The sequence below is a fragment of the Pan troglodytes genome, chromosome 7 (assembly GCF_028858775.2).
Source record: "Pan troglodytes isolate AG18354 chromosome 7, NHGRI_mPanTro3-v2.0_pri, whole genome shotgun sequence".
Classification (NCBI taxonomy): Eukaryota; Metazoa; Chordata; class Mammalia; order Primates; family Hominidae; genus Pan; species Pan troglodytes.
The window spans coordinates 151,140,019-151,158,289 of NC_072405.2; the positions used below are offsets into that span (position 1 = coordinate 151,140,019).

Below are 18,271 nucleotides of genomic sequence, written 5' to 3' on the forward strand. Positions count from 1 at the left end.
ATATGTGCAAGGTGATGAAACAAGTCCATACAGAACTTAAACAATTAGTATCAAATGAGCCACAGTCTCTAACTACAATGCAAAATTATTTTCAAAATGAGCCAAAAGAGATAAATTATTAAATCCACGGATGATCACTTTTCCATTTATACCAACAAGGTATACTGAATGTCCTGACCAACCTCCTAGCTGAAAGCAACTAAAACTGCTGAACAAATTAGTTTTTTAAAATCTTCTTGAATGCTTACGTGAGCTGGGAAAAACAAAACAGAAAATACTCAAGCTAATGACAGGAATAGAGAAGTCTATGGGAGAACTTAAGGTCAGCTTTTACCTTAAGGGTAGAACTGAAGAATAAAAACATGTTGTAAAGCATGACAACTGGCAAACAAAAGCAAGCATGGGAATGATAAATACAAAATTCAGGATAATGGTACACTGAGTGGAGTGAAAGGGCAGTGTGTACAGTGAGGTGGGCCACAGGAACATGGGACAGGGAAGTATCAGGATGTTCTTTTCATCTGAGCAGAAGGGTCATGGGTATTCATTTTATCATCAATTATCACACCTTATAAAAGAATAAATATATATCAGATATTATAGAATCTACAGAATTAAAAATTATCAATGTCATCAAATTCTGAGCCCCATAAAAATCACTGATTTAGCCTAGAATTCAGTGGAAGTATGTTATGTATATATGTATCCATCTTAAATGTTTGCATCAAATATTAAAGACTTTAAAGGTTAGAGAATGTGTATCATCAAATTCTGAGGCCATTATAAAGTGATTAATTTATCTCACACTTCAGTGAAGGTTCTCACACACAATACTTACGTAACGTTTCAGCTGCATTCTCAGATAAATATACGCTGGCTATAGAAAGCTGACGAGGACAATTACTGATTTATCTGTTGCCCCCCCCCCCACCCCGCCCACCCCCGACATGTGTGTTTAAATAGCAGAAACCTCTGGATTCCAAACTGATTTTGCAACTTTGGAATTAAACCCTTTCCCAAGTTGGGTGCTGCCTGTGTAGGACAACATATGGATCACTTATAACAGTTCTGGAATTACGAAGCATGTAGCAGGGCAGATTCTGCATTGAGACTTTACCAGGAGAAGTCAAATATATAATTACTTACCAAACCAGCAATAAAAACTCATACTATATTCAAAACTTTCTTGCCAGATCAGGCTAAAATTTAAAAATATGCATTTTTTCCCCACATAAACGAAAATTATACAGGTTTTATACATGGCCTGTTTTAAACAACAGCATTTAATGCTGTTAATACCTTCCACATCCATGAACAGTTGTACCTCCCTGTTAATGAGGGATACATAAATTTGAAACTCAGTACAACTAACCTGTTGAAAGACATCTGCAACGCCTCTAATTTCTTTCTTGTTACTGTAATATGCTTATAAGCATCCTTGTACATGTATGCATACATGTGTAAATCTTACTTCTTTTGAATAAATTCATAAAAGTAGAATTATTAGGTCCAATCATAGGAAACTGCCAACGTTTCAACTGTTTTTTACTTACAGTAAAGATGGCAGTCAACAGGGTCACCCAACAAACTGGAGGACATGAACATATTCAAGGCTTTTGGTATATTGGCCAATTCATTCATTTTGACAAATCATAGTATTTTGTTTTTGTTGAGACAGGGCCTTGCTCTGTCGCCCAGGCTGGAGTGAAGTGGCATGATCTTGGCTCACTGCAATCTCTGCCTCCTGGATTCAAGCTATTCTCCTGCCCCAGCTCCTGAGTAGCTGGGATACAGGTGTGTACCACCATGCTCTGCTAATCTTTTTATTTTTAGTAGAGATGGAGTTTTGCCATGTTGGCCAAGGCTGGTCTTGAACTCCTGACTTCAGGTGATCCACCCACCTCAGCCTCCCAAAGTGCTGGGATCACAGGCGTTAGCCACCGCACCCAGACAATCATAGTATTTTCTTTCTTCCTCCCTTCCCTTTTTATGACTTTGGTACCACCTTTAACTTCCTCCAATTACCATTACTTGAGCCTGAAATACTAGCACGGAAAAACAACGACATTGCCAATCACCAATGGGAAAGGAATGTGACCATGACTATACTTTCTTTTAAAATGTATGTACTTGATAAACTATTACAAAAGGATACACAAAATGAAAGTGATTATTAGAATAGAGATAATTTAAGTAATGTTTTAGAATTATTTTTTGAACTTTCTAAAAGTGTGCCATGCCAAGCATGGTGGCTCATGCCTGTACTCCCAGCACTTTGGGAGGCCAGGGCGGAAGGACTGCTTCAGGACAGGAATTTGAGACCAGCTTGGGTGGGTAACATAGCAAGACCCCCATCTCCACAAAAGACTTTTTAAAAATTAGCGAGGCATCATGGCACGCACCTGTAGTCCCAACTACTCAGGAGGCTGAGGCAGGGGGATTGCTTGAGCCCAGAAGTTCGAGGCTGCAGTGAGGTATAATCATGCCACTACACTCCAGACTGGGCAACAGAGCAAGACCCTGTCTCTATAAAAATAAAATAAAATTTTTAAAAATATTAAAATGTACCATATAATTTAACAAATTTTTAAAAATTAAAAAGACAAGAAGAGAAACTGTAGAAATGAATGACAGCAAAGAGTGGGGTGGAGGAGCTGAAAGGCTCTACAGAGCGCACATAGGAAGGAAAAAGGCAAGCTATGTACCATCCCATAATATGCAGCTCACACTTGTATGGTGATATGCAAATGGCAAATGCTGAATCCTCTAGGTCGGTTACTGTCTACAGAATGAAATTCAAAATATCACTGGGCAATTATATGGCAGACAATTTTATCTCATATAATGAACTTAACAGTCCTATACAATAGTTATTCCGTATCTATATTTTAGTATATGAAACAATTAAGCACAAAGAGACTCAGAGGTACCTAAAATCACAGAGCTATTATATATACAGAACAAGCACACGACTGTATTCACTGCATATTCCTTTAAGCGAAATTGCATTAACACTTAACTATACTTAGTGAATGCCTTGATCAGAATTTTTTTAGACCACTCTGACTGGATGGCAGTATCAGGGATAGACTGAATTTTTAATAGGTTCATTACACTTAGCTTTCTCTTGGGTTTTATAAAGACCGCTGAACTGAATTCTATAGACTACCATAAAATATATCCTATTAGTAAAAGAAAATCTGGGATACACTGGTATGTGCAGTACTCACTTTATCATATAGGAAAGTCTTCCAACAAAGAAAAAGTAGGACAACCTAGTAACAGTGTGAACTAGGAACAAAAAAGTTGCAGACTTTTAGGTTAGCCTAGAAATTATAAAAAGGAGTCACTTAAGCCTGTATTATGCATTCTGGAAATCAATGTTACTAAAGCACCCATGTATTTCCTCGGTGGGTAGAATTTTTTTTCAAAGAAGTAATACGAGTAGTGACACAGATCACATACCAAGAGAAAAATGCTAAATAAACATGAGTTATTTAAACTCTCTTGTTATCTCCTTCGCCAAAATATGAAGTTCAACAGATTCCTAAAGGATGAGATGTAATAATACATGAGAACCAGTCTGTAAGATGAAAATTATTTTTGCAATGAGTAGGCTTCCAATAAGCTCAGCTAGAATCTAAAAACGCCTTCTTAATCTTTCCATTTTACCAACTTAACTCCCTTTCATATTCAACTCTGTATTATTGTAAACCCTCAAAACTTGTCACCAATCCCTTACCTCAAGGTTCCCCAAACCCTGGGCCATGGATCAGTACCAGTTAGTAGCCTATTAGGAACCAGGCCACACAGCAGGAGGTGAGCTGTGGGCAAGCGAGCATTACCGCCTGAGCTCTGCCTCCTGTCAGATAAGCAGTGGCATAAGATTTTCATAGGAGCGCAAACCCTGTTGTAAGGTGCACGTGTGAGGGATCTAGGTTGCGCATTCCTTATGAGAACCTAAGGCCTGATGATCTGAGGTCAAACAGTTTCATCCCGAAATCATTCCCCCACACCCCACCCTGCCACACCCTGTGGCCCTGGTCTGTAGAAAAACTGTCCTCCTCAAAACCAGTCGCTGGTGCCAAAAAGGTGTTAGGTAAAGCAGCAGGCCCCAACCTATCTCCTACGTGATTACTTCTTCACAGACAAGATGAAAACAGACACACCCCCGCCAACAGCTGGAAACTTCCTTAGCTTCCTACTCTCTCAGCTTGAATCTTTTAAATGGTAACATCTATCATTATCTCACATAGAAAAATATAGAACAACTTACCTTCTTACCTCCTTCTTTTGAATCTAATCCACCATTGCTCTTTCATGGCAGTAAGTGCCTAGACTTACATAATAAGCCTTTTTCTTCCTTATTTTCATATTCTGTTTTAGTTCAATCTCTGGGTCCTATCAAATCCATCCACTAAATTTGCTTATTATAATATACTTTCACTTTTATTTAATTTCTTGCCAGAATGATTGAAGAGCCTCTAAACATGCTTGCAACCTTTTAAAAATTCAATCTATCCCTGATACTGCCATCTAATCAGAGTGGTCTCAAAAAAAAAAAAAAATTCTGGTTACGGCATTTGCTAACTAACGTTTTTAAATGGCTCCCAATATCTGCAGGAGAAAACCTAAACCCCTGTTTACATGATGTTTGTGGTCCCTCTCTCACCAAAATGTTATGAACTATTTTAGCTAAGACTGCACCACATTTTCTCTCTCCCCTCCGTGTTCTTGTCTAGAAAACACAACTCTTCCTTTTCTACAAAGTTGGAGACTCCTCAAATGATGCTTTTCAGTGGAGCCATCTCAATACCAAATCTATACTGGGTCAGCAGACTCTTCTATGCACAGTCACGTCATTCGTGCTTACTAACAGCAAAGGCTCAAACACAAAGCAACTGATGGCAGGAATCCTCCACTAGACAGAAGAATTTAAAGGTGTGGATTATGCGATTTATTTCTGCATTCCAGGTCCAGAATAGTTAGTTAATAAATATTTTTATTAAAGCAAAAAAAATTACCAAGTACATTTAATGACAAAATTATATGTACAAATGTCTTCCTGATGTTTATTAGCATTTTTGGCATTTTACCTTACATGTATTTATTGTCCATCTAATGCCTTACGGGGTAAAAAGCAAAGCAGATCAATTTTATATGGGTATAGTTGGCTCTGCAACAATCTCTACCTATGATAAATTCATTGCTATTCGGGCATAATAATTGTATTTAAATTAAAGCTCAAGAAATGATTGTAGACCTACTGTCTCCATATAATAGAAGTTATCTTTTAAGATTTGCTCAAGTATACAAAAGCTCACAAAGAACAAAAAAAGTAATAATTTCTTATTGGTTAAAAGATTCTTACTGCCATTCAGCAACAAATTTCGATTCCTCCAAATGTGAGCTTTAATCAAATTTGAAAATAAAAATATGCAATAAATAGGATTCAAAGAAACAAACAAAAAAGTATATTAAAGCAGCCTCTAATACCTGTTGATAGAAGAAATTCAAAGTTGGCTTATCTTCAGTAAACTGGTTTAGAAATCCTTTTGGCAAATAACGAATTCTCAATTCATATCTAAAAATAATTCACAAAACAGAACAATTAGAAATCAGTCATTTTCTTAATTTACAGTCTACAATTATAATATTGTGAGTATAGCATTCCTAATTACTCTGAAAGATGATTTCAAATATAAGCTATCATCAATTAATCTTTAAATGTAATTTTTAAACATTTTAGCACAAAAAAAGAGCACATATCATAAATGTGCTACAGCTCAGTGATTCAAGGAAACAGAGCATAGTAAGAGGCCCAGAAGTCCTTCCAACCCATGGGTCATTCTCCACCACTGCTCAGGGGAAGAACTGCCCTGACTTCTAACATCTTCCACGACTTCCCACGTCTAAATTTTTATCAGTGGAATTGCACAGTATGTACTCTTACTTGTTCAGAAAGCTAAGCTTTAAGAATGGATAAAACAAACCAACATCACCAGAATGCTCTTTATCTTTCTCATTCTCTCTTTATGTGTATGTGTGGCTCTACCCATATGAACACTCTTATAAATGTCTTCTGGTAAACATATGTACACATTTCGGTTGCATATATACCTAGGAGCACTGGATAACAAATACATCCATTAGCTTTAGCAGATATTATCAAACAGCATGCCAAAGAGGTTGTAACAAGTCAAACTCCCACCAACAGCATGGGGGTGTCCCAGTTCCTCTGTATCTTTGCCTCCACTTGGCATTTTCTAACTTTTTTGTTTTACTCACTCTGATTGGCATACTGTGATAGTGCATGGTGATTTTAATTGGCATTTCTTTGGTAAGTAATGAAAGTGAGTACTTTCACATGCTTTTTGGTCATTTTGACTATCTTCTTTTGTGAAGTGCTTGTTGAGTTTTTTATTTTTTGTAGAGAGAGGGTCTCACTATGCTGCCCAGGCTGGTCTTGAACTCCTGGTCTCAAGGGATCCTTCCACCTTGGCCTCCCAAAGTGCCGAGATTATAGGCGTGAGCCTCCACCCCTGGCCATGTTCAAGTTTTTGTCCTTGTTTTCCGACTAAATGGTCTAGCTTTTCTCCTTCACCACCTATTGATTTGTAGGTGTTCTTTATATATTCTAGATTTGAGGCCTTTGTTAGACATAGTGAATATCCTCTTCCATTCTGTGGCTTAATGGTATTTTTTTTTAACCACTCAACAAAATTTCAATGCAATCTTTTGAGGAAGCAAAGTTTGGTACACATACGCAAGTTCTGCTAAGACTTATAAATGTCCATTTTATTAAAATACAAAATTGCCTAACAATTCGGTTTCATTTCACTTTTACTCTCAGAAAGAGTTCAATAACTTACTGTAGATATTCTACATTGGGTTATTATGTAAGTATAACAGATTTCATTTATTTTCAACTTAGGATTTACCAGGCACGTAACTACTTTATGTGCACTATTTCTCTCTCTTTTTTTGAGACAGGGTCTGGCTTTGTTGCCCAGGCTGCAGTGCAGTGGCACAATCTCGGCTCACTGCAACCTCTGCCTCCCCGGGCTCAAGCGATCCTCCCACCTCAGCCTCTCAAGTAGCTGGGGCTACAGACACCTGCCACCATGCCTGGCTAACTTCTGTATTTTTAGTAGAGCTGGGGTTTTGCCATGTTGCCCAGGCTGGTCTCGAACTCCTGAGTCAGTTCAACAAATCCGCCTGCCTTGGCCTCCCGAAGTGCTGAGATTACAGGCGTGTGAGCCACCACATCTGGCCTGGGCACTATTTCTCTTAATCAATTTAATAATCAGAGGAGAAAGGTGTAATTATTCGCATTCTGCAGACTAAAAAAAAATGCTCAGCAAAAAGTTATCAGTTCCAGTCAACGATTCAAACAGGTCCAAGGAGGCTTTTGGTATTAATGGGACTCCCATTTTATTTATTTATTTATTTTTAGTTGGGGGAAGCTCCCATATTAAAGATAAGGAAACAGGTTCAACATGAAACAATGGGCAGCCTGGCTCCACATCCATTCTCTTAACATCCAGCATTCTGATGCTGCTGGTGATCATCAGCTAACATTTTCTGTCTATTTAGTGTATGACAGGAATTGTGATGAGCATTTTACACAGACGATTTCTTTTTAGAGAAGCATAAGGAACATGGGCTCTAGATAAAGATCACCTATGCCTGAATTTGGGCCATGCCACTTATTCACTGTCAGCTATCACTTCTCTGTGCCTCAATTTCCTTATAAGGATGTAACAAGAAATAAATGAGTCAGTAAACACAAAACACCCAGAACAGTCACTGGCATATCATAATAAATGGTTTCTAAGGTTTATTGTTAGTGATAACTCGATAACTGTTTATTCCAGCACAGATCATGTCTCAGGTACAGTTGGAGTGGTTGGAAATTCAACCGTGAATAACAGGCAAAGTGCTAACTCCCAAAAAGTTCGCATTTTTGTGGCAGAAGTCAGACAGAAAATACACAAATATATGTGAGATGGCAGTCAATGTCATAAAAACAAATCAAAGGGGAATAACAAATGATTAAGTATTATTTTTATAAAGGGTAGTCAATGATGGACACTCTGATATGATGATATCTGAGCAAAGATCTAAATAAAGGAGATGAGGAAGGGAGTTATACAGTTATATGCAGAGAAAAAGTGTTCCAATCAGGTGGAACAGACTATGAAAAGGCCCTGCAGCTGGAGGATGCTTGGGAAGGCAAGTGTAGCTGGGGCAGGCTGCATGAGGGCAGTGAGTAGAAATGAAGCTTCACACAGACCCTTACCAAGTCATGATAGTAGAGTTCTTTCTCAATGAGAAAGGAAGTCGATGGCATGCTGTGCACAGAGAAGTGACATCACAGGGTTTTCATTTTTCATGATTAGGGTATACACCACGCAGAACAGACAATGGGGACCAAAGGAAGAAGGAGGGAGACTAGGAGGAGACAGCAAGATTCTGGGTGAGAAATAATAGCCAGGTTAATATTCACCTTATGTTCACAGATTGGCAAGAGAATTTTAGGGAATTACATAATCTTCCCTAGATCCCACAGCTATTTAGAGGTAGGCATGGGATTCCTTTCCAGCAAGAACACGCATGAATATTTAAAGGCACAATGAAACGAAGAAAAGGCACCTACGTCTTAAAAACAGAAAGGAACTTAACTCAAGCCTGCTTATGTGAAGTTAGACAAGGCCTTTAGATCATGTTAAGAATTTTGGTGGGAGCTAAGCAACGAGAACACATCCACATAAAGCAGGAATTAAGACACTGGGGACTAAGAAGAGTGGCGGATGGGAGGAGGGAGAGGATCAGAAAAATACCTGGTTGATGAAATAATCTGTAAACCAAACCCCTGTGACACGTAGTTTACCTATGTAACAAATCTGCCCATGTACCCTTGAACCTAAAATGAAAGTTAAAAAGAACTTTGTTCCCTGCTTCAACACACTACAGTCTAGCATATTTCACACAAAACCCTACTGAAACTTTCCTCAGTCCTTAAACTGCAATGCCTGACACCATGTTCTCGTGCCCCACTAGAGTTGACATCCCCGCTCTGCTCTTACACGAAACTCGTCATTTTCTTTATATGTCTGTTTGCCATTTTAAGAGTCTAGTTGCATCCTGATACATATTTCCACTTCTCTGCTATACGCCTCTCCATGGATTCCCAACAGCAGCTAAATACTATGCCCCAAATAAAATCATTCTTTTGTTCCTACTCTTAGGCAATATATTCCTATTCATGCCATTGTCATCCAGCTTCCTCAGTCTTACCACCAAATATGAGCACTAAGACACCCAAAAGTAAACAACTGAGGATAAGGAGGGAGAGGGTATGTTTTTGAAAAGCTGAGCTAGATTAAGAATATGATAGTCCTGATACTGAGAAGGGTTAGCTAGCTAGTCCGTGTTTAGTGAAGTAAACAAAGCATTAACTTCACACAACACAAATGCCCTCATAAAAAAAATGTGGTGTGAACAGTCTGTTCTTACAATAGACTTCCAATTTTTTTAAAAAAGAGAAGAATGGAAATAGAAATTTCTCATTTAGCAAAAATTGCAGTAATAATCACTGCAAGACAGAATCATCAATGAATGCTAAGATCAGTGGGTGAAAGTGAGAAACAGAATGTTGCAGTATCTATGTATCTTCCCAGAAGATATTTCTTAATTATAAAGGGGAAACAGTAACCTTGTAGTGGAGAAACCTGGCTTCCATTACCTTAACCAAATGATCCAAGTTAGAACCACCTGTAAATTGAGTTGTGCCATCATTATGGACTTCCTGATACAATGCAATGAGAAAGGTATGACATCTTGACTGCGGCAGTTTTGCCAAAAACGCAAAACCTTAATCATAAAAACAATACCAAACTCAAATTGAAGAACACAATACAAATAACCAGTGAGTATTCTTCAAAAATGTAAAGGTCATGTATGACACAGATTAAGGAACTGTCTCAGATTAGAGAAGACTTAAGGAGACATGACCGTAATGTGGTATTCTGAATTGATCCTGAACCAGAAAAGGAACGGTAAGTGGAATAATTGGGAAATGTGAATAAGTCATATAGATTTGTTACTAGGACTCTATCAATGTTAATCTCCTGGTTTTACTAGCTATATTATATAAGATTTTAATATTTAGGGAAACTGGCTGAAGGGTACACAGGATTTCTGTGTACTATTTTGCAACTTTTGATATTATATTGAGAATTTTTAAATTCCCACATATACAAGACAGACCCTTTTGTAGCTGTGGTGACAAACACCCGCCCCCGCCCCCCCAACCCATACACACACAAAACCAGTTTTAAATCAGCTTGGTCAATAAATATGAGTTGTACAGCCACAGACCCACTTGAAACTAATTTTAAAGCACCTGATATCTTGCCTCAATGAACACGCATCTGCAAGTCAACTGACTGGCAGCTTCTTCTTTAATTTAGCCAAACAGGAACTAACTCTAAAGAACATGCTTCTAAAGATGAACAGTCTAACTTGGGTAACCATACATCTAAAATTGATGCCAACCCATTCCCACCTCTGAAAGTTGGCCAGCTTCTCAACTTCATACTTCCAAAAACCTTGTATAGAATCAGTAGTGTGTTCTGCTCAGGGAGACTGTGACTGATCAGCACAGCTTTCCCTTAACAGCATAATAAAGCCACTTTTTTCTGATTCAGATAATGAATGATCACGATGTCAGACTTGGACAATACATAAGTAGTAAAACCTTTTTTTTTTTAAGCAAAAAAATGATTATGACAAAAGTCAGGATATCAGTTACCTCCGGAAGCAAAGAATAGAGAATGAAATTGGGAATGGGCACACCTCTAATTTAATGGGCTACAATTCATCAATTCATACACAAAGACAATAAATATGTTGCTGATAGGAAACACATAAAGAAAGAGGGGCACTACGTACTGGTAACAGAAAGAACAGATGAAGATATTATAATCATGAACTTATATGTACTTAACAACATAGCCTTAAAATCATAAAGAATCACAAGACAGAATTACTAAAAAAAAAGTAAATCGACAATTACAGTTGAATACTTTCTTTGAGATGAGCATGTAGCAAAACATATATATGTGTATAATATATACAATTAAATACATTAAATGTCACTTTTCAAGCAAAGTATGAACAATATAATCTTCAAATAACATGACGATAAGCTTGAAAAAATGTACACAAACACACTCGCCCTCTTTATAATAACAGAACATACCTTCTTTTCAAAAGGAATGAAAACATCAACTAAGTACTAAGGCACAAAGAATCATCTCAACATAGTTAAAAAAAGTCAACACCATAAAATTTTTATGCTTCCTATAATGCAACCAAATAAAATCAATAACCAATAATCTTTTCTTTTATAAGCACATATGGCAGAAACCTAAACAATACACTTAATCACCCCTTGGTTTCTTCCAAAAATCTTGAAACAAGTATCAAAACACTGATTGATAATAAAACACTATCTAACAAAGTTGTGAGACATAGACCCAACTAAAATGACCATTTATAGTAAAATACATTTATCAGTAAACATGAATGAATGAAAACAAGTGAGCTAAGTGCTCAATTTAGAAATAAGTGGTAAACAGAAATAATAAAATATAACCCACATAATAGCAATATATTATAGAGTAAGAATTAACTTAGTAAAGATGACACAAAGGCTTTGCAGAGAAGACATTAGAAGGCATCAAAGACAATGGACACAGATGTCACGGACAAAATCCAGATGAGGGGAAACCTGTAGGACAAGCAACACAGCTTCCTTAACAAACTGCAAGCAAAGGGGAGAAACTGGATACAAAGATGCTATAGATTACAAAGACTTAAAAGACAAAGGGCACACCTAATTTGGATCCTAATTCAAATAATTTATCTTTAAAATTTTTGTCATGATATTTAATAAACAAGTTAAAATTTGAATACTAATGGGATAGTTTATGAAATTAAGAATAATTTTTGGAGATTTTTAACAACTTTTGGTTTTATTTTAGAGCAGCAGTTCTGAACCTTGGGAGATTCTGCCCCCTTCCTGTTTCCCCTAGGGGACAACTGGCAGTAACTGGACACATTTTTGCCTGTTACAACTGAAGAGGGTGGGGTGGTGGGCTCCTATCATTTAGTGGGTAGAAGCCATACAACATATACAAAAGCTCCCTACAACAAAGAATTATTTGGCCAAAATGTTAATCCATGATTAAAATTAAAAACAACAAAGAAAAGCATGCTGTCATGTTATGGACAGACCATTTTGAAGTCTAAACTATTTCCTTCAATTTATAACTTTGTCACCAAAAAGGAGTGGATGCACTGCTCATAAAAAATCTGAAAACAAAATTTTCTAACATTTCAAAATTTCTCCACTAAATAAAAAAATCTGATGTTAAAATATGAAAATATATTTCAAAATCAATTATACTGAAAGGAATGATCATGGAATATGGAAATTTATTGACCAAATTTCAACAAATGTTTACGTAATTGGTGACTGGCAATGAAAAATCAGTATCATGATTAAGCACACAAAGATACTGGTATCCCTTCTATTTAAGTATGCATATCTTTGTCAAGAATACTTTTAGCTATGACAACCATTAAAAGCAATAACAAAATAAAACCTGAAATAAGACCTTTGAATCAGAAGTGGGGCATGGTGGCTCATGCCTGTAATCTCAGTACTTTAGGAGACAAAGGCAGGAGGACTGCTTCAGCCCAAGAGCTTGAGATCAGCCTGGGCAACATATCAAGACCTTGTCTCTACTAAAATAAAATAAAATCAGCCAACCGTGATGGCATGCGCCTATGATCCCAGTACACAATGAGACCTTGTCTGTACAAACAAATTATTTTAAAAATTAGTTGAGTGTGATGGCAAACACCTCTAGTCCTAGGTAACTGGGAGGCTGAGGAAGGAGGACTACTTGAACCCAGGAGTTCAAGGCTACAGCGAGCTATGATCATACCACTGCACTCCAGCCTGTTTAACAGGGCAAGACCTTGTCTCAAAACAACTATTTAACCAAGATTTTCTTTAAAAAATAAACCATACTAGGCCAGGCACAGTGGCTCACACCTATAATCCCAGCACTTTGGGAGGCCAAGGTGGGCAGATCATGAGGTCAGGAGATCAAGACCATCCTGGCTAACATGGTGAAACCCTGTCTCTACTAAAATACAAAAAATTAGCCAGGTGCCGTGGCATAAGGATGTAGTCCCAGCTACTCAGTGACACTATCTCAGCTCACTGCAACCTCCGCCTCCCAGGTTCAAGCGATTCTCCAGCCTCAGCCCCTCAAGTAGCTGGGATTACACGTGTGCACCACCATGCCTGGCTAATTTTTGTACTTTTGGTAGCGACGGGGTTTCACCATGTTGGCCAGGCTGGTCTTGAACTCTCAGTCTCAAGTGATCCACCTGCCTCAGCCTCCCAAAGTGCTGGGATTACAGGTGTGAGCCACCATGCCTGGCCCACTGCATGCTTTTATATTTTCTACTTTTATGTATACTTTATAGCCTACATTATACAATCAATATGTTGACCGTAAGTGAATAAATACAAAATTGATTAAACATTTTTGCCTGACTCAAGCTCCTAACAAATACTACCTACTTAACTAGGCTCTCCCAGCATCCTAGAAACAGGTAAGCTCCCACCTGCCCCTGGACTGACTGGGAAAGCGCTGGGGACAGGCTGGGGTGCACATGCACACTTCAGGAGTGATTTTCAAACTCAGCCTCAGACCCTGATGGTCAACAGAAGTTCCCCTGGAGCCTGTGGGGATTGAGAAGAGCTGGTGGCTACCCCTGCCACGGCTCTGGGCCTTCCAGTGACTTCTGAAGGAATTTACCATTCCCTTATTTACATGTTCCATATGGTCTTAACATGTGTTCCCAACAATCTCGTTAGGTTTTTTCACTTTTTACTTTATAAAAAGTGTCATGCTGTACGTCATATTCCAGGACTTTTTAAATTGAGGTAAAATTAAGAAAAAATATTAACCATTTTAAGGTGTGAAATTCAGTAGTATTTAGCGTACTCACAAAGTTGTGCTAGGACTTACTTTGTCACATGATGTTATACAGCTAAGTTTCATTCATATTGTTACTTGTACCTGTAGTTCATTCATTTCAACTTGTGTGACATTCTACTGTGTGAATAATCCCCAAGTGACTTGTCACTGCTTATGCCATGAACATTATTGCAGTTATAGCCTAGTATAGAAACTAGAGCTAGAGTCTCTGAAAGAGAGAACTTGAAGGGGAACTGCAGGATGGTAAGGCATGTAATCACTTGACATTCAAGAGGATGCCAAGCTGGTTTCCCAGGTGGTTTCACCAATTTATTAAAACATTCTCCCTAGCAGTGCAGGTAAAAGACTGTCAGGTCCACAGCCTCTCCAGCTACGGAGAGTGTCAGACAGCTGACTTTTTGCCAACTGGAGGTAGAGTTTCACTGAGGTATCGATTTGCATTTCCCTGATCAATAATGAAGTTGACAGTGCCTTCTATGTTAGTTGGCCAAACTTATTTTCTCTTTTATGATAACACCTTCATGTCTCTTGCGTATCTATTACTGAGGTATCTGCAATTTTTTTTTTCTTTTTTTGAGACGGAGTCTCGCTCTGTCGCCTAGGCTGGAGTGCAGTGGCACGATCTCGGCTCACTGCAACCTCTACCTCCCGGGTTCAAGCGATTCTCCTGCTTCAGCTTCCCCAGTAGCTGGGATTACAGACGTCCGCCATGACGCCTGGTAATTTTTGTATTTTTGGTAGAGATGGGGTTTCACCATGTTAGTCAGGCTGGTCTCGAACTCTTGACCTCAGGTGATTCGCCCACCTTGGCCTCCAAAAGTGCTGGGATTACAGGCGTGAGCCACAGTGCCCAGTCAGCAATTTTTATATTGATCGGAACTCTTACCACCACCCTTTGTTGACTGCATGTGTTACAAATATCTTCTCCCACTTTGCAACTTGTTCTTGTACTTTCAAAATGTATCTTTTGCGGAATGTCCTAATCTTAGTACAGTAGAATTTGCCAGCCTTTCTTTTTATAGTGAACATTTTGGAGCTCTGAAGAAAATCTTCCTATCCCAGGGCCAGAGATACATTCAACTATACTTCCCACAAAACTTATTTTTTTACAGTTTTGCATGTGATGTTTCACTACTTGTACATCTCATAGATTTGTGTATTGAGGTAGTATCCAATGTTGTTGTTGCTCTTCTTCCTACATGGATAGCCACTTATCAATCCAGCTCTTCCTTTCTCCCAGTGACATGTCATGACAAAGAGCTCTCTAAAGTCATCCTGCCTGAGAGAGTTATGACCAAATACGTGTGCTGCAAGCTAGCTTACCAAGCTGTTTGAAGAGTGAAGACCAAGTGAACAAGTCTGTATTTCAGGTTTATTCAACAGTATGAATAGACTCTATAGCAGATAGCACAAAAGAACAAGCTATGTCCAAAAACGTCATGGAAATCAAAATTTATACCCAATTATATTGCTGAGTCCTAGCACTTTCATTTGACTATTGAGATCTTACTTCTCAGAATTAAAGCCAGAACTGCAGCTGCCCTCACATACCCACCTATGAACTTAGATGTCTGCAGGTGACAGAAAAAAATTTGTCATGTTCAGCTTCTTGTATTTACATATCTAATACAGGAGTAGAGAAGAAACAGCTGAGTGTTTGGATTCAATTTCTAGTATACCACCCATTTAAGCCATATGATCTCCAGGAAAAGTCATTAAGCCTTTCCAAAGTATGGCTTTCTCACAAGCAAAATGGCAAAAAGAGAGTACCTACATGATAAGACTATCATAATAGAAATTAATTTTGATGAACTACATCAAATGTCTGACACACGGTAAACAACATGTGTTAATATGGTAATACTGTTATTAACTTAAGCTAATATTGTTTGGTTCCTAGCTGAAAACAAGTTTCTAAACCATCAAATTACTTTGCTTCTGGGCTTCTTTTACACATGCATTATCAATATATTATTTATTCAGTTTTCATTCAAATATTGTTTATTGGGTGCCTATTGTATACCAGGCATGACTAGAACCAGGAATAGAGGAGTGAAGAAAACAAAGTCCCTGAGAAAGATAAACAACACACATATAATATCAGTCTTCAGAGGTCTGTAAAAAATTAACAGAGTATATGAGCTGATGAAAAATCACAAGGAGCTTCAGGTAGGCAGTGGGCTCTTTAGGTAGCCAGTAGGAGACCATAGGAAAGCAGTAACATTCAAGCACATTCCTGGAATGAGGAGGTCCAAGCCATGCCTGGAAAAGGCAGAACATACTCAGCAGAGTCACACCAAGTTCAAAGGCCCCAATAAGAAAGCCAGGGGGCTAGAGTTGAGAAAGTGAAAAGCTGTAAACGACAAAGGAAAAAAGGGAGGTGAGACAAAGAAAGTGTTAATTAAGATGAAGGGCCATATTATTCAACAATTAAAAAGTCTGGCAATAGAGAAGAAACCATCACATCAGATCCCAACTTGAGTATTTATGGAAAGAACTCTAAAATATATTAAAGAATTAATGGAAGGAAAACTGAAATCAAAAGGACTGATGTCACCAGAGTGGAGGAGGAAGAGGAAGAGCAGAAGGAGATAAGGACTGTGAGGTCATCAGAAACTCCAGAGTTTGCTCTGAGTGTGATAAGAAGCTACTGGAAGTTTCTGAGCCCAAATGATTTACAAATATAATTGGATGGCTTACATTCTAAGAGATACATCAGCAAATCCCATCAGCTCCCTCCTTAATACAACCCTGTACAACTGTTTCTCACAACTTCTATTATTATTCCCCTACTGCACCATCTTTTAGGATTTTTGCCTGGGTTATTGCACTAATTTGTTTCTCAGTTTCCCTGCCTCCATCCAATCAAATGTATGATTTAATGCCCAAGGCAGGTGTAGGGAGACTAGAAAGAGAAGAAAACAGGTTACTGGAGCACCCCAACATTTAAAGGCCAAACAGTTCAGAAAGGCTATGAATGGTCAATGAAGGAAAACCAAAGCAGTTTGGTATCCAGAAAGCTAAGTAAGGAATATGTATTAAATTCTTGGTGATAATAGCTTGTATTGTAATTGCCTTCTATATCCCTAATGATGCTTTAAAAGATGTTTAAAATTTTTTTCATACAATATTAACAGGGTATAATCCTTTTCCCCTTGGTTACTATTTGTCTGATATACTTTGTTCCCTTTCTGCTTATGCTTTATGTGTGCGTTCTTCAAATTAAAAATCAGTTACTATCTTGTTTCACGGGGCCAATGCATATTTAGATCTACCCAATTTTTTCCATCTTGCATCCGAGACCCTCCCCTTCAGAGATGATTTTCGTTTTTCCTAAGGTGTTTTTGTAAGAGGTTCCTTTGGTGGTAAATCCTCTAAGGAAAATGTCTCTATCTCACCCTGTTCTTGAATGGCAATTTAACTGGGCAAACAAACACAGGTTGCCAGCTACTTTCCTCACTACTTTGAACATATTATCCCACTATTTTCTTGGCATCTATTATTGTTGTTGAAAAGTCTGAATTCTTTTCTGGGTGTCATCCTGTCTTGTTCTCTGGTACAACAATATTTTACTATTAATACAATCTGCCAATGCATCAGTTTAGTTTTATTGACTCTTTGGGATTTTATGTTAATCCTGTATTTGAAGGCTCATGTCATTCATTGATTATAAAATATTCTCAACCATTATCTCTTGGGATTATCTCCTCCTCTTCTCCATTCTTTTTTATTCTATTCTTCTTGAGTTTCTGTTAGAAATGGGTTGACCTCATTCTTCATGTTACATAAACTTGCATTCACATTTTCCATCTTTTCATCTCTCTGGGGTATGTTCTGGAAAATTTTTTCTCTTGTTTACTAATTTTTCAGCTATGTCTAATCTGCTATTTTATCGATCCTGTGATTTCTACAACTTCTATTTGGACTATCCAAATTCTCTTGGTTATTTTTGATAGTCTCCTTTTCTTTACTGCCACTTAAATTCCTCCCCTTTTAAATATACAGAACCATCAGTATTAACCCTCATAACTCTTGAAAATACCTCATCAGTTTATCTGTCACATTTTCTTCTGTCATCATCTCTACCTACTATGCATGTAACTTTCACTAATCCTTTTTTTTTTTTTTTTTGAGACAGAGTCTTACTCTGTCACTCAGGCTGCAGTGCAATGGCATGATCTCGG

The 18,271-nt window shown here is 37.9% G+C and overlaps 1 protein-coding gene across 47 annotated transcripts in view; it reads right to left on the minus strand.

The window, feature by feature from the left end:
• PTK2 (protein tyrosine kinase 2) overlaps positions 1–18,271 on the minus strand; it is a 343,777-nt gene that overhangs the window by 202,233 nt on the left and 123,273 nt on the right. For 46 of the 47 annotated variants that reach the window (XM_063816590.1, XM_063816588.1, XM_063816583.1 and 43 more), the window contains one exon: positions 5,497–5,584. The exons of the other annotated variant lie outside the window; for it this stretch is intronic. In XM_063816590.1, the coding sequence (XP_063672660.1) occupies positions 5,497–5,584 (88 nt within the window). Of the gene's footprint in view, positions 1–5,496; positions 5,585–18,271 lie in introns of those variants that run through there. 47 annotated transcript variants of the gene reach the window in all.